This window comes from Ranitomeya imitator, chromosome 7, assembly GCF_032444005.1.
Source record: "Ranitomeya imitator isolate aRanImi1 chromosome 7, aRanImi1.pri, whole genome shotgun sequence".
Taxonomy (NCBI): Eukaryota; Metazoa; Chordata; class Amphibia; order Anura; family Dendrobatidae; genus Ranitomeya; species Ranitomeya imitator.
The window spans coordinates 42610469-42635445 of record NC_091288.1 but is presented as its reverse complement, the minus strand read 5'-3'; the positions used below and the strand labels follow the sequence as shown (position 1 = coordinate 42635445).

The following is a 24977-nucleotide window of genomic DNA, read 5'->3' as shown; positions in this document are numbered from 1 at the left end:
CACCCTTCCCATTATATAGAAGTAATAAATGCACATGGCGACATTGTAACACGGCTTTGCTAGATTTATTTTTCTATTTTGCAGCTTCCATGTATAGCTGCCGTTTGCTCATCCTTGGCTGTGTGCTTCCCTTCGATGTGCTGTTTTGACATGTACGGAGACTGACAGAATCACATCGCTGATGACTGTCGGCTGCTTTCTATATATTGCTGCTCTGAATGCCGTTTATCAGACACCTGTTGGGGCAGAAAAATTAGTTGTCTGAGCAAAGCCTGAGAGAGAATCCAGACTGATTAATGTCACAGCGGTGATTAATCAAACCTAATTACTGTATTCATGCGACAGAATCCTAACCGTACCCCCTTCCTTCCCCGTTCGGTGGGTCTAGTAAACTGCTGGATAATGGGCAAGGAAATGGTTAGACATTTTGTAAGATTTGTTGTATTAAAGGGAAACTGTCACATCCAGAAATGCTTTTTTCGCATAAAGGGATAATCTGTAGGTACAGCAGTTAAATCCTGAATAGCCGACATACTGGACCAGCGGCTACAGGGAGACGATGTAGTAATATTCTCCCTGCAGCCATTTGTTTCCAGCCATTGGGACGGTGCAGTTACAGTCACCGCTCACCACATAGTAAGTTGCAGCTGTAATCACTCCCCGGCAGTTTGATTGACAGCTAACTCTTAGCACCCATGCTGCAGAGCAAGCTGTCAATCAATGTGCAGAGCAGTAGTTACAGTGCACTCACTGTGTAGTGAGCGGTGACTGTAACTGCACCCTGCACCTTCCTGATGAATGGGAGTGAGCTGCTACAGAGCGGATATAACTATTTTTTTTACCTGTAGAAGTTGCTCCAGTTCAATAAATGGGGTGTGTTAAAGAAGTATTGGGCATGTTGGATTTCTACATGCCGAATTGTTTCTTCCCCTGTGTGATATCTTCTGATAAAACTTATCCTTCTGCAGAAAACATACATGCCTGACTAGTGCCCTAAAGCAGAAATGTGAGTCAATCAGACGTATAATGCATGTAGGCTCTATTGTTTAGCCAGGAAAAATATTGCTAACAGACTCCATTATAAGTCAGGATGGTTCAGAGAAGAGCTACAAGGATGGTGAGCGGACTGCAAAGTATGTCCTACGAGGAACGGTTAGAGGATCTGGGAATGTTTAGCTTGCAATAAAGAAGGCTAAGAGGAGACTTCATATCGGTCTACAAATATCTGAAGGGTCGTCACCGTGTAGAGGGATCATCATTATAGTCATTTGCACATGGAAACATGAAAAGCAATGGAATGAAACTGAAAGGGAGAAGATACAGATTAGATATTAGACAGTGAGGGTGATCAATGAGTGAAACAGGCTGCCATGAGAGGTGGTGAGTTCCCCTTCAATTGAAGTCTTCAAACAAAGACTGGACAGACATCTGTCTGAGATGCCCTAACATTCTATGAAATGGCGTCCATCATGTGATGGACACAACAATGCATTTTAGTTTGGATTGGAATTACGCCCAGGATGCAAGTGAGACCATAACGTAACCAGGGGAGTCAAGAATGATCGAATGCGCAACCTAAGTCCTAATTCTGACATCCATTTTTCATGTAGTTGTTCTATTTTCACTGATGGGATTTGTTAGTAAAAAAAAGTGGTAAAAACGGACACATGACCTGAACACTGATGGCACCATTTTTTTTTGCATACGTGATCAAACATAGCTGTCTGAAATCTGAATGAGGACTTATGGGTATGGCCAGTATTAGCCTAGATGGTGACCGGATGTCCTAACTATCTGGAAAACCGTTTGCTACTATATGGACACAGCACAATATCTGACGGTAGTAAAGTTCTGCTATATTGGACATCAAGATAGCAGGGGGCAACCTGGACCAGTAGGTGCATGAGGCGAATGAGGCTGAGCTGCAATGTCCAGAATATACCAATGGACAAGAATGCGTTTCTGAAATAAATAAAAATAAGTTTTTTTTTAATCCCAAGTATACCCCTTTAAATTACAATGTAATCTCTTCTACATATGTATAACACAGTGACAGATCAGTTTGATCAGCTGTCAGACCACATGTGGCCGGCCGTGTACCAAAGTCAACCAGTTTGCAATCGAGAAAGATAAATTTTAGCAATTTTGTCGTCATTGATGTAGGTCACCTGCCATATTTATTTATTCCCTTATGTGACCTCCTTACAGATGCTTTCCATTATGTTGTGTGGTCTTTTTTTTTTTTTTTTGCGGTTTTAGATGTAACCCAGGCTCCACCGATCTGCAGCAAAACTCCGCTAACTAAATATTGTGTCTTATCTGCTACTATTAAATTGGACAAGAGACATTTCCTTCAAAGAAAATTACAGTCTTATTAAACAACATAGAAGTTTGAGCCAAGAAAGTGATTTCAGACAATGCAGAATATAATCCTCCGGTTTCTGTGTGACTGGAGGAAGCTTACAAGTAGAGGAATTGTCTTTGAGGGGGATAAAGATAAACAGGTGTGTCCAAGACGCGGAATCCTCCTCGGAGATGAAGAAAGCGGCATGTCTGAGTATTCACATCACCTCCTCTAACTGCCAGGCAGCCATAGCTCAATCTTCAGAGACAGTCCTGCATATTGTGGGATATTTGGCTGCGGTTAGTCTGCACTTTTTAATCCTTAAAAAAAAAAAAATACTTTAAGGAATTTAACAGCAACGACAAAAACGAAGGCTCGATTCATTATCGCATTTGTACATTTTTTTGTTAATTTTTTGTCTTTTTATTATTTGCGCCTAATTCTTTTAATTTGCAACTTTTTAAAAAATCAATTGTATATGTGCTTGGGTATTTGTTTATTTTATGTTCGCTGATTAATTGCGACTTTTTAGAAAATTGCAACATTTTTTCCCCCTGGTATGATTTTATGTACGATAATTCTTTTGGCACAATGTTTGCACTTTTTTTTTTTTTTTTTTGCAATTAAGAGTCGCAAAACTGATCAAACATGAGGAAAAGAAAGAGCATTTTTAATTTGTTGTAAAATTCAGGAACCGCGGACACCTGCAGAAGAAACAAAGCGTAAAAAAATGAGTTTTTGCAAGTAGGGACATGGCCGGAGGCACCTGAATATTCTGTGCATGTGCAGCCTCTGTCCTCCTGTAGCTTTTAGGCCGGGGTCACACGGCTGTCGATTCTCTCATGCAAGAGAATCGGGGCCAATTATACTAATGTTACTCTGATCAAACCCTGTCAGAGATTAATCTGAGTGTGATCCAATTTTCTCGAATAAGAATCACAGCGCAGGTGTGGAGAAGACGGACAACTTAACTTCTCCATTGTCTCTGTGTCCGCGGTAATTGGACTGCACTTGGACAACATCAGAGTGCTGTCCGATGTTTCACCCTCAACCATAGACTTGTATGAGTGTGCGTGATGCGATTTTCAGGTGTACTCGCACGAATTGGCATGAGAAAAAGCGCTGGTCGGCACTTATAACCCATATTATGTTATTAGGCCAAGGGTTATGTGATAAAATATGGCTAGTACTCAGCCATTTTATACGCTCGTGTGGGCGAACCCTTATAGAAAAGAAGGCAGAACTCCATAAACATATGCGGGCTCACTCAATAAGACTGGCGTTTTGCACACCAGTCCTAATGAAGGGGGTCTGTTGGAGTACAATAACTTATCATTAATTTGCTGGCCTGATGTAGTCACCGTCCATGTCCCACCAATGAAACGTCCATATTGGTGTAGCTGGCCAGGACCGGGGTGTAACCTCCTAATATTGCAATATTTTTGCGTAACTTCCCAGTTGCATAAAAATATTTTGACTTATTAAGATGTTTTATCTTAGTACCAAAAAATATATTACTGGAGTATAAATTAGGTATAAACCAAAAATCAAAAAGAATACCCCTAAAATATAACCTTTACATTTACTGGGTAAAATTACCCTATATAGGGTCAGGAGACAATAACAACCTTAATACTATAGTCTTAACACTCTTATACAATACTAAAAGGGATAGAGACTAGTGTGGTGGGGGTGATCTCTCTCTACTCACCCTACCTCACAGCGGAGGTTGGCACCCTAAATTCGACATGGCGCCCCCGCTCACCGACGGCTCTCCCTTCAGACCCTAGAGGGGAACTTAACAAAGAAAAACCACCACTAACACCAATGATTCCCTAAAGTGCAATTGTGCAAAAGTTCTTAATCAGAGACTGCATCAGTTTTTTTTAGGTAGTTCCCAAATTTTCTTCAGGGTTTTTATAGTTTTCAGAAACCCTGATAGCTTGTATATGCTAGGGGATTATTTGTGCACAATACCAAACACAGAGACAATTCTCAAAATTACCATAGCTATTATAAATACCGTAACCCCCTTTTATTCAGTTAGCCTTACATCAGATAATACATAAACAAGGGTAAAAGAATAGCCTAAATGTGCATCTTTAGAATATCATGATTTTACTTTCTCAATGCATATGGCCCTTAGTTTCACTAATCAGACTGATGCAGGGAAATAGTCATAAAACAATAATCAGAAAATTGAGATTGTACTCATCCAAATAAGGCTACTTTCACATTTCCGTCTTTTGCCAAGTGTTGCAATGCGTCGTTCTGGTGAAAAAAAACGCATCCTGCAAAGTTGCCCGCAGGATGCGTTTTTTCCCCATAGACTTGTATTACCGAAGCATCGCCACGTATGGACACACGTTCCATACGTTGTGCACTGGATGCGTCGGTTTTTTGCGGACCAACGTAGCGAAAAAACGTTTAAGGGAATGTTTTTTCATACGTCGGGTCATGCAATTTTAAGTGCGCAGGCGCGGCTGGAACTCCACCCCCTCCTCCCTGGCACTTAACCATGGGCAGCGGACGCGTTGAAACACTGCATCCGCTGCCCACGTTGCACAGAATTTTCACAACGTCCGTCGGTGCGTCGCGCCAATGCTTAGCAACGGCCGCGTACTGACGGAAATGTGAAAGAAGCCTAAGGCTCCCATCCCGACGCGTTTCCCCCCAGGATAATAAACCAGGGTTCATCAGGGGAAGGAACAGGGCTTCTCCCAGCACAAGGCAGCTACAGTGAGCCGCGTCTCGCCGTCACCACTTGCAATAAAAGGGCTACATGAGTCATGTCATATGTTTGCTTAAATACCTTTTGCCGCCATGATTATCGTATGTTCGGCCCGGAAGTGACGTATCGCTACTCGGGGCGCGTCACCATACTTCCGGTACGTGAACCGCACAGCGTTCCACTCAGCCGACACTCCCACCATCTTGGAATTAGGGGCGGTACCAGCCGACGCATCGCTGCTCCAGACGTACCACCATGATTCCGGTGAGTGAAGCGCAAAGCTTTCCACTGAAACGATCTGGAGGTTAGGGGTGGTACCAAACGAGCATCATGTGTATCATCACATGATACTAAATTGGCGCCTTATTTGGATGAGTACAATCTCATTTTTCTGATTATTGTTTTATGACTATTTCCCTGCATCAGTCTGGTTAGTGAAACTAGGGACCATATGCATTGAGAAAGGAAAATCATGATATTCTAAAGATGCACATTTAGGCTATTCTTTTACCCTTGTTTATGTATTATCTGATGTAAGGCTAACTAATAAAAGGGGGTTATTTATAATAGCTAGGGTAATTTTGAGAATTGTCTCTGTTTTTGGTATTGTGCACAAATAATCCCCTAGCATTTACGAGTTATAAGGGTTTCTGAAAACTATAAAAACCCTGAAGAAAATTTGGGAACTACCCAAAATAGAGTGATGCAGTCTCTGATTAAGCACTTTTGCACAATTGCACTTTAGGGAATCATTGGTGTTAGTGGTGGTTTTTCTTTGTTAAGTTCCCCTCTAGGGTCTGAAGGGAGAGCCGTCGGTGAGCGGGGGCGCCATGTCGAATTTAGGGTGCCAACTTCCGCTGTGAGGTAGGGTGAGTAGGGAGAGATCACCCCCCCACCACCACATTAGTCTCTATCCTTTTTAGTATTGTATAAGAGTGTTAAGACTATAGTATTAAGGTTGTTATTGTCTCCTGACCCTATACAGGGTAATTTTACCCAGTAAATTAAAGGTTATATTTTAGGGGTATTCTAGAAGATGTTTTATCCTAGAATTTTGGTGTAAATGAAATGCCCTTGTGATAATTCACCCATATTTGTGCAACGTCTACTTCTCCGAGGGGTCTTTATCGAGCTTTGGAGGTTGACACATTGCACATGATTTGATGACTAAACAGCACGTTTGGACTCGGGGTCCGGCAATCTTCTTCTCTACTGTTGGGTTCCATTCCCACAATGAGTTTCTTGCGCTGCGTTTTTTTTTTTTTAAATGCTGTAACCTATTTTACTTAATGGGTGAAGAAAAGGTGCTGAAAATCTGCAACATCAAAAACTCACCAAAAGCTCAGCGTGAGAACGTAGCCTTACATTGACTATAACCAGAAGACCAGGCATTGGCTATGGCTATGTTCAACTTTCTAATTTTTTTGGTCACTCCGCAGTTCTGATAATTTAGCTAGTAGTACTTCGATCTTTACTGATTTCTTAACTATTCTTTTCCGTCAGACATGTCTTTTCGATGCTGATAGCAGACGCCGATATTACATGTACGAACTGTAGATAAAAATCATGGTGGCTTTTCTAGCGGGTGCGTATAGTGAGAGGTTAAACATATTACGAAAAACGTGCAACAAAGGGCTAGTGACACGGCAACTCTACAGCTATCATCAGGAGAGCGGGTTTTAATCCCTCTCTGAAAACATAATTATACGTGGCCTTTTGAACTTTTGCAATTATCTTTGTTAGTTAGCAAGTGCTGGAGCAAGCTTTGCAGGGTAGAGCTCCGCCGATGGCAGCGCGTCCAATACGGGAGTGAACTCCCTTACAGCTGAACTTTTCAAGCTTGACTCGGCCTGATAAAACTAGTGGGGCACATGTAACGGAGCTGTCATCGCTCAGATCACATTGGAGCAGCCATGTAACCCTGCATTTCCTATACTTAATGTTTGATGGGAGTATTAATAGCAACATATAAATAGTTTTTCTGAAATTCCATCCTCCGCACATCAGGATTCCTCCTCTTGTTTTGCATTCCTCTGCAAGTACAAAAATTAGAAAGTCTGAGGGGACCTGGGATAAAATGTTTTATTTTGTTTTGAAGTATTTGGGAAAAAAATGTGTAACATATTTTTTCAACTTAATTAACAAATAGAGGACCTTTTATTTAAGTGCATCTTCCTATTGTCACTGTCCTACTTATTCTGGAAAAGTTTTTCCTTATTTTTTTTCCTTTTCCCTTCCATTCCAAATGTTTCCTTCTCCGGTAGTAATGGTGCAAATTCTGTCTTTAACCAACTGGGCTAATACCGCAGAACTTCTGGTTGTGTTTTGATTGGAAAACAAAAATTGGGTGTATGCTACAGGAAGTACTCTTTTTCTTCTCCAAGTGAAAATTAACAACATTATTGCTGGAAGAGGGGAGAGAGCTTTGGAATAGAGCAGGGGTCCCCAACTCCAGTCCTCGAGGCCCACCAACAGGTCATGTTTTCAGGATTTCCTTTGCATTGCGCAGGTGATGCAATTATTACCTGGGCAAGACTAAAGGTACCGTCACACTAGACGATATCGCTAGCGATCCGTGACGTTGCAGCGTCCTCGCTAGCGATATCGTCCAGCGATCAGGCCCCTGCTGTGCTGTCGCTGGTCGGGGAAGAAAGTCCAGAACTTTATTTGGTCGCTGGACTCCCCGCAGACATCGCTGAATCGGCGTGTGTGACACCGATTCAGCGATGTCTTCACTGGTAACCAGGGTAAACATCGGGTAACTAACACAGGGCCGCGCTTAGTAACCCGATGTTTACCCTGGTTACCATCCTAAAAGTAAAAAAAACAAACAGTACATACTTACCTACCGCTGTCTGTCCTCCAGCGCTGTGCTCTGCACTCCTCCTGTACTGGCTGTGAGCGTCGGTCAGCCGGAAAGCAGAGCGGTGACGTCACCGCTCTGCTTTCCGGCCGCTGTGCTCAGTCAGTGCAGGAGGAGTGCAGAGAAGCAGAGCGCCGGGGACAGACAGCGGTAGGTAAGTATGTAGTGTTTGTTTTTTTTACTTTTAGGATGGTAACCAGGGTAAACATCGGGTTACTAAGCGCGGCCCTGCGCTTAGTTACCCGATGTTTACCCTGGTTACCGGCATCGTTGGTCGCTGGAGAGCTGTCTGTGTGACAGCTCTCCAGCGACCAAACAGCGACGCTGCAGCGATCCGAATCGTTGTCGGTATCGCTGCAGCGTCGCTAAGTGTGACGGTACCTCAAGGAAATCCTGAAAACATGACATGTTGGTGGGCCTTGAGGACTGGAGTTGGGGACCCCTGGAATAGAGGACCCAGAAAGGAAAAAAAAAACTTCCATTATCAGTGCGTCAATTGGAAAAGGTACTCGGTTTAGATTAAAAAAAAAAATCAAGTGAAAGGTCCTCCTTTTAAAACAAAAAAATAATTTAAAAAAAAATCACTTTTTTGTAAATTTGTACATAATGCAACTTTGCTTTTTATTTGTCCTTTGGGGTTTTTCTAATGCAGAAAATCCCTCTTAGGCCGGGATCACACATGCGAGAAACACGTCCGTGTCTCGCATGTGAAATCCAAGCTCTGGCGCCGGCACTCCAGAGCGGAGCGTGCGGCCGCATAGGAACACATGGAGCCGCACGCTCCGCTCCCAAGTGCCGGCGCCAGAGCTTGGATTTCACATGCGAGACACGGACGTGTTTCTCGCATGTGTGATCCCGGCCTTATATTTAAAAAAATGTAAACACTTCAATACCCGGCACTGCCACCGGCACTCGTGACCGGAGCGTGCTACTGCATAGAAATACATGCAACCATACACTCCGGTCCCGATTGCCGGCGGCAGTGCCGGGTATTGATCCGAGAGACTTGCACGAGTTTCTCGTATTGCACTCGCAAGTGTGACCTCGGCCTTAGGTGCACAGTTCATGGTCTTCAAAGGAAACCATGCAAGGCTATGTTCATACATTGAGATTTTGCAACGTTTACCCTCCCCCAGCATTTTTTTAAATGCAGATTAAAAGCTGCCTTTAATAGTGCCACCAAAAGCTATGAAATGTCAGAAATGTCATACGCATGATTTCTTTCTTTTTCCAGACTAAATTGCTTTATAAAACATGTACCGTAGACAAACGACACATATACTCCGTGCTAAAAAAAAACGCATAAAAAAAGCCAAAAAAATCCCCAGCAAAACACGCATAAAAACTGCTTGCTGAAGAAAATAATTGCAAAAACACAACGTGTGAACATAGCCTAATGCTTCATTTTACACTTGGTGGTACAACAAGAAATTTTAGCAGATGCCGGAATCAACTATAGATTGCAGATTGCTGAGGATTCTCTGTGATTTGCCTATTTTTAGGGACTCTAAAAAAAAGGGAAAAACTCCTGTAATTTTCCTAAACATACTCATTGATCATTTTAGTCACTCTTTTAAGAACTGCGGCACAAATTGCGCTGATGCAATAAAATAAAGTTTTGCCTTTTCATATCTCTCTTATCATAGAATCATAGAATGTTAAAGTTGGGAGGGACCTCCAGGGTCATCATATCCAACCCCCTGCTCAATGCAGGATTCACTAAACCATCTCAGGCAGATGTCTGTCCAGCCTCTGTTTGAAGACTTCCATTAAAGGAGAACTCACCATAGAATCCATAGAATCTTTCATGGCCAAAAGTTTCCATTTGGGTTGTGAACATTTATTTATCCCACTTGCGCTGAGTTTATAAATTATATTGATGCATGTGATCTAATAAAATAGAAACCAATTTAAAATTATGTCTGATGTATGGAAAAATGTTATTGCGCGTAGAGTATGTTTTTTTTTTTATTTTACCATATGGATAAAGATATCCCATACCATAGAGATAGCCTTACTATAGCACCCAAAAAGGAAAGTAATACGGTAAATCTTACACATCTCTTACAATAAAGAATATTTTATTTCTTTAGAAACTTTGCTCGTTTCCGTAAAAAGACAAAAACACAAGAAAAGGCTAATCCTGTCTCTTAATGGCATGTTTCTATTAGTGCATCAATTGTATCACTGAGACAAAACCTCGAATCTGACACGTAGCCAAACCCTAAGTTGAAATGCTGCAATTACTTCATATAAACATATAATTTCTGCTTATGATATTCTAAGTCTGTCCATTGCTGCAATTTCGCAGCGGCCACTTTGGAGACTCGTGATTCATGGCAATTTTGTAGCATCGAGTAACACCTACAATGTGTAGGGCATCACATAAAAACTACATGTTAAAACTTGCATTTCTATACACTCCCCATGTGAAAGACTTTGAAAGAGTTTTCTGAGAATGTAATAGACCAACAAAATCCGATAGACAGGGGTGCTGGATAGTGTCCCCGGTTAGCGGTGCATCTATGTGCTGCTCCCTGTAAAATCCCAAAACTGACGCAAATAAATAGTTCCGTATAGAGCCAAATAATTAGCCATTACTACCTCTGGTATTTACAGGAATATGATGATGACCCATTGTTGTGGGCAGAGATGTTAAAAGGGTTGTCCATCTTTGGGAACATGTACTTTAAAAAAAAAATTGTGGGGGGGGGGGAGAGCTATAAATACTTTTTACATTTGGGCTTCACTAAAAATTTGCACCATTTGGCCTTTGCGTGCTTTTGTTTCTACGCACATTCAACTATGATGTGGTCTGTGGTCATAAATCTGTCTGGGAAGACAGAAAAGTGTTGAAAATTCCCTGTCAGACTGTCACGGTGGGCATACTGAAGATTTCTCAGTTGAAGGGGTATTGTCAAGCTTGGAGCTCTGCAGTCTTTTTACACTCTCTACTTTTTGGTTTCTGGCAGGGAAGGCTCTCATTGAGACAGTTCTGATCAGTAGCTGAGCTGTAGTATTAGTAGAACTATATATATAAGCACAAGTTCTACTATCAGCTATCAATGGTTTATTCTGGAGTATGCACTGTTATCACTGCATATAAAGTAGAGATAACAGGACACTTGGGCAAGCACACGACTCTGGACAGTGAGAGTCATGATTAGGAAAACGGCTCTGGGAGAAGTGATTTTGCAAGACTTATAACAGCAGGTTGTCAGGAGCTGAGTGGGAGGGAATTAAACAGCTAACTACTGTATAGAAATCAATGAACTGGAAAAATGAGACTAGTGTGGTAGCATGAATTAACCCTTCTTATGGATAGTAACTATTGTGCACCTTAGGTCAGGGTCTGGGAAGGCTCTGGTGGCCAAACTCCCTGGAAATCAGCTGAGCACTATGAAAGATAAAAGCTCTCGTATGAGAATGACAGCATATAGAAAAAGCAAATCAATTGCAAGCATGTTTATTTTTATTCTAACTATTTAAAGGAATTGTTATAACTTGAGGATAGCCCTTTGGCCGGGGTCACACTTGCGCAATGCAAGAAACTCGTGCGAGTCTCTTGCCTCAATACCTGGCACTGCTGCCGACACTAGAGACCGCAGTGTTCAACTGTATAGAAATACATGGAGGCGCACACTCCAGTCCCGATATTGAGACAAGAGACTCGCGCAAGTTTCTCGCATTGCACTCGCAAGTGTGACATCGGCCTTTAACACATTCTGCAGCTAGGAATAGACAGAAAAACCCCAAAGGCAGCTTGTGCAACACTTGCAATGATTTTTAGCCCCATTTAAATGGTTGTTAACCTTTATTTAATGTAATAATCTCTTGGATAGAGAAGAAAAAGTTAATCATAGCATCTCTTGTAGTCTATGGCAGAGATAGAGTTCATTTTGAAATCCCTAGTGGTCTAGAGCAAAGTAGTGGACATTCTTTTTTAATAACCAGGGGTTAATGAAAGTGTATAGGTTAATCCTTCTTACCTGGGGTCATCTTAATGATTGGGTTCTGACAATCTCGAAAGAGATAACTTTAGGAAATTTGTGCCGGAGCAGGCTTTCCTTGAGCGGTTCTTCTGCACCGCTTATTTGAAGAAGTGGTCAGCGGGAGTCCGCGCCAGAGTGCTGCTGTTCGTTCCTTCATATAGCTAATTGCCAAGTCCCCCACAATCAAATATAAAGAGTCTATCAGTATTACAGTACTTTTTTTTTTTTTACATTTTTTTTTCCCTTTTTCTCGCTATTTACCACATATGAATCTATTAGCTATCAGACATTGCTTTCTGTACAAGTTATTCTTTATGTATTTTGATAAATTGGTAACAGAATTCATTGTTCCCGTAAATTCCTTCTCTCTGAAATGTTGAGTTTTCTGCATTTTCCCATAAACTTTTCCCATATTCTTTCCTATAGCAATCCTACAGTGACATGGGTAGGCCAATCTGGCTCCAGGTTGCTGAGTCTGCCTACAGATTCACATTGGGCTCAATTGCTGGAGGTGAGTGATATGTCTGCATGCTTGGGTTAATGTAATATAATCTCCGACCGGCACAGATCAGCGAAGGTGCACTGCATTGTTCAATAGAGCACAAACTAGAGGCCTTTATTTTATTTTTTTTTCGCCCATGATCACAAGGCCCCGCCAATACGGCCGTGCCACCTCTGGCTCCAGACTGTCTTGAGAGTAGGACTTCTATAATAACACAGTACTTCCGGATACAGTACTCTCCGCTCATGCTAATTATGTGTGATGGCAGTAGTACAAGCGAACCAGAGCCGAAGATGAAAGAATACAGGAGCACAGATAATTTAGAAAATTAAAAGGAAGTTAAAAGTTAATGAAATTCAATTAAATGTGTATTAAAAATTACATTTTATCTCATTGTAGTCTCATAAAAATGAATGCGAGAATCAGGGTTTCCTATCAAATAAAACTACATTGTATAGAAATATTGTTTTCAGAAACTTTTACAATAATATAAAAAATATATCAACATTGAAAAGTTTTGAAAGTAAAGATTTATGGGCAAATTTAAATGGTATTATAGGATATTTTTTCATTCCTGTTGGGCGCTGCTTTCTCCCTTTTCAATCGAGATTATCTATAAATGCACCTATATTATAACAGTTAATGCATAACACTCACAGTGTGGACGTCAAACCATCCAATAGTTGTTTTTCTTCATTGTAAATCAGATCTCTATAGGGAACCTGTCACATTTGTTCTGCCTTTATTGCTTTTTATAGGTTTGTTGGAAAAGATTTTGTGACTTCTACTTTTATTTATGAAAATCCATGCTCTTTCTATGCTTAGTGATCCAATGGGTGGTCCAAATCAGTGATTGATAGCATTCACCGTATAAGTCTACATAGAGATAATTGTCCGTTACTGATTAGGACCGCTCACCGGATTGGTTACTTATTAGGACCGCCCACTGGACTTGTTACTGATTAGAACCACCCACTGGAGTTGTTAGTGATTAGGACCGCCCACTGGACTTTAAACAACAGTCTGCAGGAATTTCCATAAGTAGTTAAATGGAACTGTGAGGCAATTCATGCTGCCCAAGTCGTGTCCAGATAGGCACCAGGTACTACTCCAGGACAGACCTCGGACATATGACAGCTAACCCCCAAAGGGTAGGAAGCTGAAACAGGTACAGCTGATATACCGAAAGGCACAGCAGGTGCTGGTGGGCACAACTGGTATGCAGGAAAGCATGACAGGTACTGGTGCTATACATGAAGGCACGACAGGTGCTGGCTGATACGGCTGGCCAGCAGGAAAGCATGGCAGGTACTCCTGCAATACAGGAAGGCACGGCATGTGCCAGCGGGAATGGTTGGTATGCAGGAAGGCACAGCAGGTGCTGGCGGGCACGGCTGGAATACAGGAAAGCAAGGCAGGTGCAGTCAGGTATGGCTGGTATACAGGAAGGCACAACAGGTGAAGGCAGGAAAGGCTTGTATACAGGAAGGCATGTTAGGTGCTGGCGGGCACAGTTGGTATACAGGAAAGCACGGTAGGTGCAGGCAGGTACAGACAGGAACAGGCAGGTACCAGCAGATACAGGCAGGTATACAAGAACAGGGGACCTGACAGCTAGCAAGCATGCAGAAAACTGACAGAACAAGTTGCTCAGACACTTCCCAACAGGTGGAGGTGCCTTAAATAATAAGTGTGTCCCAGCCACTGGCTGCGGACACTTTGGGATAGTGCACTGTCTCTATAAGAGACTGAGAGAGCGTCCTAAGCGCAGTGCCTGGGGATCTGCCAGACGTGCATAGGCCCAGGGAGAACGCAAGAGCAGAAGGAAGTGAGGGCCGGGGCGGTGAGTGAATCGGCGTCCCTGCAAGGGGAGAGCTGGATGGGGATCATGCAGGGACGCTGGGGCTAAAGTTTGGCCCTGTTAAAATAAAATCTCTTATACTCGCCTCCCATGCTGACTCAGTTTCATCAGTGTCGGCAGTCTCTTGGGACGCACGTGAGGTTGTTATGACACTTGAGCCCTCCTCCCAATTAGCGCCGACGTCACTGTCCCCACCTTCAGATGTTGTAATCAAGAGGAAGTCACAACTGTGGCTGGTGCTGCTCCCTTCCTGTTAATTATTTATGTTTGAATGTGAGGACAGTGACTCCGGCGCTAATTGGGAGGAGGGCTCACGTGTCATAACAACCTCATGTGATCCCGGGAAAGTGAGTGCCAACACCGCTGAAACGGCGCCAGTATTGAAGGGGAGTGTAAGTGCTTTTGTTTTAATGGGGCCAAACATGGGGAATGAGAAGGGAGTTGTCCTAGTAGTGGACAAGTCCTTTAAAGATACAGTTGTAAACCATAGCCGCAGACAAGACAAGTCCGGCACTACCCCTAGACCGGCTCTTCCTAGTGCTGCAGCAGTTGATTATTATTAATAATAATAATAATAATAATAATAATTATTATTATTATTTTATTTATGTATCGCCAACATATTTCATAGCACTTTACAATTAAGCGGGGACATGTACGCACAACAAGCATAATACAAAGTAACAAGTAGTTTAACAGTTCCATTTGGAATGAGGGCCCAGCTGACAATCTATAAGGAAACAAGGGGGTATTGATACGTCTTTCTCTATGGACAAGCAAGGGAGAGACCTGTCAATCACCTGAGGTGGTGCAAGATTAGTCTGGTCTCCAACTATGGTCCTAACCAAATCTTCAAAGTATATTTGAGTGGCTCTGGCATTTCAGAGAATAATATGCCTAGCTGTTATTCATGCTGTCGGCTGTGGGCAGCATAAATCACCTGACAGATTCCCTTTAAACTGATCTATAGATTTGTAGAAAAAAAACAATCTATTTTGCTTCTCTTGCCCTGTACTATACTTCTAATGGACGGCCCATCGTTTTCAAAGTATGCCCAAGGGTCCAAGGCGACACCAATGAGAGGTTAAAACTTCATTTTTTATTCATTCTATTAAATTAAAAGATAAAATAATCAATAAAACTAATGTGTTTCATCCATAATGTGTTTATCAAGCAAGACAAGAATAAAAAAAACTTTTGCTACTGAGTTTTATTTTTGTTTTGCTTGATAAGGATCATATGGACGAAATTATCACTGCATTGTCTTGCAACTGTTATTGTCTTTTTAACTTGATGGAAAAGTTAAAACTTCATCTTTTATTCAATCTCCAATGCCCTGTACCCTTGGACATTGTTTCTTTGGCTGAGTGGAAGGTTGAGCCAAGGTCACACCAACATGGCACATGTTTGGAGGTTGTAAAGAGCTGAACTGTGACCACTTTATTATTCTCTGTGTCCTGCATGCCATTATTAGGATTCTTCAGTTGCTAAATTAGGGAATATTTTTACTTTTGAATATTATCCTTTTTCATACTTACTTTTTTTTTTCATCATATTTCTAGCGGTTGGAGCTACGGCTGTCTATCCTATTGACCTTGTAAAAACTCGGATGCAGAACCAGCGGTCCTCATTTGTTGGGGAGCTTATGTATAAAAGCAGCTTTGACTGCTTCAAGAAAGTACTGCGCTACGAGGGCTTCTTTGGACTTTACAGAGGTATGTGTTTTATGTTCTAATCATAGCCAGTGTTACTTTTTAGTAATTGGTGATTATTTTGTTTATGCCCATGTTGAAAATTCTTGAAAAGTATTGAGAAGGACTAGTTCTGACGAGCATATAATTAGTCCTTGTGCACCATGGACCACACACGGCCCTTTAAAGTCAGTGTGCAAGCGCGCACAACAGATGGTCTGCATGGGAAAAACAAAACAAAGGATGCACTACGTTGGTCCATTTTATGAACCAGAAAAATGAATGCAATGTTGCACCCATTACCTACACACTGAGCCATTCACATCTGTAACTTGCGGTCAAGACTGGCCTTAGGCCAGGTTCAGACGTCCGTAATGGAAATGTTAACATCTGCGGTTGTGCGCAAAAGTTTACATACCCTGACAGAATTTTTGCTTTCTTGGCCTTTTTTCAGAGAATATGAATGATGACACCAAAACTTTTTCTCCACTCATGGTTAGTGGTTGGGTGAATCCATTTATTGTCACACTACTGTGTTTTCTCTTTTCACAGCATAATGACAACCCAAAACATCCAAATGATCCTGATTAAATGTTCACATACCCCATTTCTTAATACCGTGTAATGTCCCCTCTAACATTAATGACAGCTTGAAGTCTTTTGTGGTAGTTGTGGATGGGGTTCTTTATTTTCTCAGATGGTAAAGCTGCCCACTCTTCTTGGTAAAAAGTCCCCGGTTCCTGCAAATTCCTGGGCTGTCTAGAATGAACTGCGAGCTTGAGATCTCACCAGAGTGGTTCAATGATATTGAGGTCAGGAGACTGAGATGGCCACTCTAGAACCTTCACTTTGTTCTTCTGTAGCCAGTGGCAGGTCAACTTGGCCTTGTGTTTTGGATAGTTGTCATGTTGGAATGTCCGAGTACGTCCCATGTGCAGCTTCCAGGCTGATGATTGCAAATTTCCCTCCAGTGTTTGCCGATAACATGCTATATTCATCTTTCCTTCAACTTTTACCAAGTTTCCTGTACCTTTGTAGCTCACACATCCCCAAAACATCAGCGATCCATCTCCGTGCTTTACAGTAGGAATGTTGTTCCTTTCATTATGGGCCTTGTTGACCTCTCTCCAAATGTAACATTTATGGTGGTGGTCAGAAAGTTCAATTTTGGTCTCATCACTCCAAATTACCTTGTTCCAGAAGTTTTGCGGCTTGTCTCTGTGCTGTATTGCGTATTGTAGGTGAGATACTTTGTGGCATTTTCTCAGTAATGGCTTTCTTTCTGGTGACTTGACCATGCAGCCCATTTTTCTTCAAGTGCCTCCTTATTGTGTATCTTGAAACAGAAACACCGCCAGTTTTCAGAGAGCCCAGTATTTCAGCTGATGTTATTTGTGGGTTTTTCTTTGCATCCCGAACAATTTTTCTGGCAGTTGTGGACAAAAGTTTTGTTGGTCTACCTGACCATGGTTTTATTTTTATAGAGCCTCTGATTTTCCATTTTTTAATCACAGTATGAAAGCTGCTGACTGGTATTATCAACTCCTTGGATATCATTTTGTATCCCTTTCCTGTTTTATACAGTTCAACTACCTTTTCCCGTAGATCTGTTGACAATTCTTTTGCTTTCCCCATGATGCATAATACAGAAACGTCAGTGGCTGGATGAAAGATGCAAAAGTCTGTCTGGATTCCAGACAGACTCACTCAGCTTTTATGCACACACACTGATTACAAGCAAACAGGTCACAGGTGAGGATGTTACCTTTAGTAGCCATTCAAACCCATTTGTGTCAATTTCTGTGCATGGTATCAGGCCAAAATCACCAGGGTATGTGAACTTTTGATCAGGGTCATTTGGATGTTTTGGGTTGTCATTATGATTCAAAAAAGAGAAAACACAGTAGTTTGACAGTAAAGGGCTTCACCCAACCACTAACCATGAGTGGAGAAAAGGTTTTGGTGTTAGCATTCATATTCTCTGAAAAAAGGACAAGAAAGCAAAAATTCTGCTGGGGTATGTAAATTTTTGAGCACAACTTTACGTTCTAAATTCCATTTTTTAACCCTCTTCATAGTAGAAGAACAGAAATCCTAACTGTAATGGGTTTGTAACATCCCGAACATGATACCTCACCTTGAAGACCCGACTGACTATGGGGTCTGTAGGGTATCTTTCATGATTTCCATAATTTCTCTGCAGCCAGGAGAAGATGAGGAGATTTGCAGTTATATATGTGGAAAACTGAACCCCAAACGTTATAAATATATTTTTTTTCAGCAAAGACTTTTCCAAAGTTAGGAAAGGAATGGAAAGCTTTTTACAAATAAATAGGAGAAAGAGAGGTCGCGCTCCAAACCTGGCAAAAGTATTCCATGCCAAAGGTACATAACTTTTCGGTTCAAGGTGCGAGCCCGTCTCAAATTAGAAAGGCTCTCACCTTGAGCCAAAATGTTATGTTCCTTTGGCATGGACTATTTTATTTTCAGGTTTTTGCTATTTTTGGAGTGTCACCTCTCATTCTTCCTTTTTTTTTATCATTATCTACTTGCCTGTGGATTTGGGGGACTGCACCCACATTTTACAAGACCGGTGGAACTCTACTTTCATATTTACAGTATATATTATATGCATGTGGGTTTTTTTTTTACAAAACATTTATAGAAAGGTAAAAATTCTGTGTGTATATCTATGTAAGAAAAAAATAAAAAAAATTATATGTATACTGTGTGTGTGTATATGTATATATAATGTGTATATTTTTTTTCATAATGAATCTACATATATAATATATAGATAAATATATAATATATAGATAAAAATATATGTAGCACCTTTTCTTTTTTTTTTCCCCCAAAAACACTGCTATTGTTCTCGGTAGATCATAATGAATCTGAGATGTAATTTTAGCAATTTAAAGGTCCACCTTGAAACTTAGAAAACATGTATACTTGGTGAAGACAGGAAAAGTAATCGCCATGCTTCAGTTACCTGGATGGAAGTAGTTTCCAAAGTGCAATATTCTTCTGTTTAGATGAAGCGATTCTCCGAGAAGCTCGCTCTTTAAGGTCGATGTTCTTCACAAACGCACAAAACTAATTTTGAACTGTGCTATAATGCTCACTATATTTAGAAATGATTGGATTGTATACCGCGCATCTCTTAAGGTGCATTTAAAGGAAACATTCATTGTTATGCCTTGCAACATCGGCAGTTGTGGCGGTGACAATAGAGTGCAGACTGCACTGGCTGTGTTCTACAGAGCAACGTTAATGGATGGCGTGGGAGTGCTTGAAAAGCCGCAGAGCTCTATGTAACCCAGTGCGTTCAGATATGAATGTTTCGGGTGGAAGTGGGAATTAATAAATACAAAGTCTTTTTTTTTTTCTAAGCTTTAATAGTTTTGAATAATATTAGTGACTATAGCAATAAGTGCACTATTAATTTAATATACATTGTAAGCTATTTACTGTAGTTTTTAATTATGTATTATAACAATCTATTTATAAATACGGGTTGCTATAATATTAAACTTTTTTTTAAACAAACTGGCATTATCTCAATTTATACAATGGGATATTGTAATGCAATTAGAATAACAAACAAAGATGAAATCTACGCAGTGTTTGAGCATTTAGTTCCTCATATATCTTAAAGGGGTTGTTGTCTCTCTCACCGCATACCAGAAGTCCATTAGGGCAAACAGACATAATTACATAGGCAATACTGTAGGGCAGGGGCTGACACTGACCGTTGGGGGCCCCTGTGCCCGGCATGCCGCTTATGATGAGGACAATCTGGCCATGGCATCCCCAGTGTCTCGGGCTCTGAGCAACAGGCCAGATTGCCCTCATTATTGCCGCCCTGCAAGTGGGGCATTCATAGAAATCACAGGGCACCATAGCAAAAGTTCTATTTGGGCCCCCACACCTCTAAAAATATATGTATTTTTATTTTTTTTACTGAGATGGAGATATATACGGTACCTGCGTTAGGATTCATGTATGCTGAGCCCAACCATGTATGTATATATTATATTATATTATATGTCTGGTATCTACACCATCTGGTATCTGATAAAGAGTTATTCACCACATAATTCAAGTTTTCCCCAGTTCTGATGATAAAGGATATCTTACTGACTTTTCAGGTGCTGACCTCTGGGAGCCCCAGCAATCCTGCGAACAGGACTGCAGCTCAGCCATGAATGGATTGGAGGGCGCATGCCTGACTTCTGCTTTATTCACTGTCTATGGAACTGAAGGAAATGGCCGAGCGCAGCGCTCAGCAGCTCTATAGATAATGGAGAGAGCAGAGGAAGCATCTGCTCTATTCAGGATGAGACTGCAGACCCCTGTTCTCATCATCTCTGGGGGAGCAGTGGTTGGATCCTATGGATCAGAGAACTTGACTATTTGGTGACTAACCCTTAAAAGAGTCTGGTTGATTTTCCAATTCTTAGAGTATCATACATGAACCAAAAACAAATATGTACATTAAAAATGGGTCGTGGCTGGGTCATCCAGCAAGACAATGACCCAAAACATACAGCCAAGGCGACAAAGGAGTGGCTCAAAAAGAAGCACATTAAGGTCATGGAGTGGCCTAGCCAGTCTCCAAACCTTAATCCCATAGAAAACTTATGGAGGGAGTTGAAGCTCCGAGTTGCCAAGCGACAGCCTCAAAATCTTAATGATTTAGAGATGATCTGCAAAGAGGAGTGGACCAAAATTCCTCCTGACATGTGCGCAAACTTCATCATCAACTACAAAACCATCTGACTGCTGTGCTTGCCAACAAGGGTTTTACCACCAAGTATTGGTCTTGTTTGCCAGAGGGATCAAATACTTACTTCTCACTGCAAAATGCATATACATTTATATCATTTATACAATGGAATTTTCTGGATTTTATTTTTGACATTCTATCTCTGTGTTATAATTCACCTACCCTTAAAATTATAGACTGTTCATGTCTTTGACAGTGGGCAAACTTACAAAATCAGCAAGGGATCAAATACTTATTTCCCCCACTGTATCCTGGTAGTTGGCGCTATACAAGCAAAGCATAATAACGATATACCATCATATTCCACAGCACTTTACAGATAGATACTGTCATCACTGTCCCCATTGGGGCTCACAATCTATATTCCCTATCAGTCTTTGGAGTATGGGAGGAAATCGGAGAACCCGGAGGAAACTCCATGCAAACGTGGAGAGAAGATGCAAACTTGTCCTTAGTGTGATTTGACACCAGCGCTGTAAAGCAACAGTGCTAACCACTGAGCCACCATACACGGCTAACCACTGAGCCACCATACACTGCTAACCACTGAGCCACTGTACAATGCTAACCACTGAGCCACCATACAGTGCTTACCACTGAGCCACCATACAGTGCTAACCACTGAGCCACCATATAGTGCTAACCTCTAAGCCACCATACAGTGCTAACCACTGAGCCACCGTACAGTGCTAACCACTGAGCCACTATACAGTGCTAACCACTGAGCCACCGTACAGTGCTAACCACTGAGTCACCATACAGTGCTAACCACTGAGCCACCATACAGTGCTAACCACTGAGCCACCATACAGTGCTAACCACTGAGCCACTATACAGTGCTAACCACTGAGCCACTATACAGTGCTAACCACTGAGTCACCGTACAGTGCTAACCACTGAGCCACCATACAGTGCTAACCACTGAGCCACCATACAGTGCTAACGACTGAGCCACCGTACAGTGCTAACCACTGAGCCACTATACAGTGCTAACCACTGAGCCACCATACAGTGCTAACCACTGAGCCACCATACAGTACTAACCACTGAGCCACTGTACAGTGCTAACCACTGAGCCACCATACAGTGCTAACCACTGAGCCACCATACAGTGCTAACCACTGAGCCACTATACAGTGCTAACCACTGAGCCACCGTACAGTGCTAACCACTGAGCCACCATACAGTGCTAACCACTGAGCCACCATACAGTGCTAACCACTGAGCCACCATACAGTGCTAACCACTGAGCCACCGTACAGTGCTAACCACTTAGCCACCATACAGTGCTTAGCACTGAGCCACCATACAGTGCTAACTACTGAGCCACCATACAGTGCTAACCACTGAGCCACCATACAGTGCTAACCACTGAGCCACCATACAGTGCTAACCACTAAGCCACCATACAGTGCTAACTACTGAGCCACCATACAGTGCTAACCACTGAGCCACCATACAGTGCTAACCACTGAGCCACCATACAGTGCTAACCACTTAGCCACCATACAGTGCTTAGCACTGAGCCACCATACAGTGCTAACTACTGAGCCACCATACAGTGCTAACCACTTAGCCACCATACAGTGCTTAGCACTGAGCCACCATACAGTGCTAACTACTGAGCCACCATACAGTGCTAACCACTGAGCCACCATACAGTGCTAACCACTGAGCCACCATACAGTGCTAACCACTAAGCCACCATACAGTGCTAACCACTGAGCCGCGGTACTGCCCACAATTTTTTTATATAAAGCATTGAGCGTCTGAGATATTTGCTCTCGCTGCCCCCTCTGCGCTCAGGGGGTACTATGATAAAGTTTTCTTGACTTCTGGTACAGAAGGGGTCTGTTGGGGTCGTACAGGAGATGAGAAGTGGTATGAGTGCACTTTTGTGACTTGTCTCCCTCATAATATTCAGTGGGAATTCTCATAGAACGGTTCACAGACCATGGAGGGAGGATCGCTTTCTTTGTATTCTCTTCAACTCCCCTTGCATCTAATAACTACCTTTCTCCTACACAGAAGTCTTTTAAATTACTGACATGGGGATGGAAATGGAGGCAGTTTCATTAACTATTGGCTGATTTCCGCTTGGTAAATGTTAAAAGGAACGGCTCATCCCTCTCTTGTCCTTGGTACGTCAGTGATTTGTTATTTATATGCTCCGTGAATGGAAGCCAGGAAATCGGTATTCACCGGCAATGTCACTTACTCATTGCAGATTCCCACTTGTGACGATGTAATGGATGTATCTATAGGGAAAGTGCAATTCTGTAGGTCACTGACTATTGGGGAAGATTATCGCCTGGATTTTAAGATAATTCTACATGTTTTGGGTTTGGAGGGATGCTGCTTTTGTTTGCTATTTTTTTTTGTAATAAAACACTATACGCAAATTGTGATAACGCTGCTTAGAACATATTTTCCCTTTTTTTTTCTTTTAATGTTTGCAATAGTTCATCTGAATAATGAGCAAGTGTGTGTCTGTATACCCTTTGTATTTTGCATTACGGTGAAACCATATTTTTTCTTCTTATAAACTGTCCTTTTTTAAAGTGAGTTTGTCAGCACAAAATGACTGTTCAAACCAAGCACAGGCACTCGGTGCACCCTTGGTGTGGCCAAATAATTTAGTGCCCCTTCCCGCCTACTTGTTTTCCATTTTTCTTCTCTTCCTTGATTGAGGGTATGTGCACACGTCCGGATTTTTAGCGTTTTTTTTGCGGAATTTCCCGCAAACATTATGCATCCTATCATTTAGAATGCATTCCGCATTTTTTGTGCATATGTTTGCGTTTTTTCCCGCAAAAAAACACATTCCGCAAAAAAAAAGAGCATGTTCATTATTTTTGCGGATTTCCCATCAAATTGGAGTGTCCGGGAAAAAACGCAAAAAATCCGCGCAAATTTTTTTTTATTAATGTGTGTGTTTTTTTTTAACCCTTTACTAGTATTGGATTAATAATGGATAGGTGTCATAATTGACGCCTCTCCATTATTAATTTGGCTTAATGTCACCTTACAATAGCAAGGTGGCATTAACCCTTCATTACCCCATATCCCACCGCTACACGGGAATGGGAAGAGAGTGGCCAAGTGCCAGAATAGGCGCATCTTCCAGATGTGCCTTTTCTGGGGTGGCTGGGGGCAGATGTTTTTAGCCAGGGGGGGGGGCCAATAACCATGGACCCTCTCCAGGCTATTAATATCTGCCCTCAGTCACTGGCTTTACTACTCTGGCGGAGAAAATTGCGCGGGAGCCCACGCCAATTTTTTCCACCATTTAACCCTTTAATTTAATAGCTATAACGGCCAAATTTTGCACATACACACTACTAACATTAGTAGTGTGGAATATGCAAAAAAAATGGTGATATGAGATGGTTTACTGTATGTAAACCATGTCTCATATCATGTCGGGTTTTAGGAAGGAGATAGCAAAAGCCGGTAATTGAATTACCGGCTTTAAAGCTATCTAGCGCTGTATGAAGTAATAATATATATACGGTACATATATGTGTCTACTGACATATATATATACATATATATATAGACAGTATATATGTTTTTGTTTTTTTTTACACATGGATCCCTTGTATAGCCGTATGTCGGTTTCGCAAGCCTGCGAGAAAAACACGCAGTACGGATGCCATACGGATTACATACGGAGGATGCCATGCGCAAAAAACGCTGAAACACCCTGCCTACGGAGGAGCTACGGACCATTATTTTGGGGACTTTTCAGCGTATTACGGCCGTAATATACGGACCGTATTGTCTTACGCTGAGTGTGACTCCAGCCTTAGAGTCCATTGTATGTCACATGTGATGTGGATTTGAACAGAACCTGATAGGAATTTTCCTTTAACCTCTAAAAATCTTCTTCTAAAAAAAAAAAATGAAAAAGCATTTCAATTCTGTGAATACAGCAGTGCAAAAAGAAATTATTATTATTATTACTGTTATTATTGCCATGATTACGGCCAGGGACATTTATTTAAGTAAAATAAAATACACAGTTATAATATATACCCAAGTATCTAGATGTAACTAGCAATCTGCAATGGGAAAGAAAACTGTATTTCTACTTTCCAGCTTTTTAGTTTGTTTAAATAGAATTTTTCATAAAAAAAATCTAAAGCTCCTCAAAGAGAATCTTTCACCAGGTTTATATAAGTCTTTGGTTCATGTGATACAT

At 41.6% G+C, this 24977-nt stretch overlaps 1 protein-coding gene across 1 annotated transcript in view; it reads left to right on the top strand.

The window, feature by feature from the left end:
* The window catches only part of SLC25A12 (solute carrier family 25 member 12), a 174017-nt gene that overhangs the window by 93272 nt on the left and 55768 nt on the right, over positions 1-24977 (top strand). Inside the window, exons 10-11 of the mRNA XM_069733139.1 lie at positions 12357-12441; positions 15856-16008. Coding sequence (XP_069589240.1) covers positions 12357-12441; positions 15856-16008 — 238 coding nt within the window. The remainder of the gene's footprint in view (positions 1-12356; positions 12442-15855; positions 16009-24977) is intronic.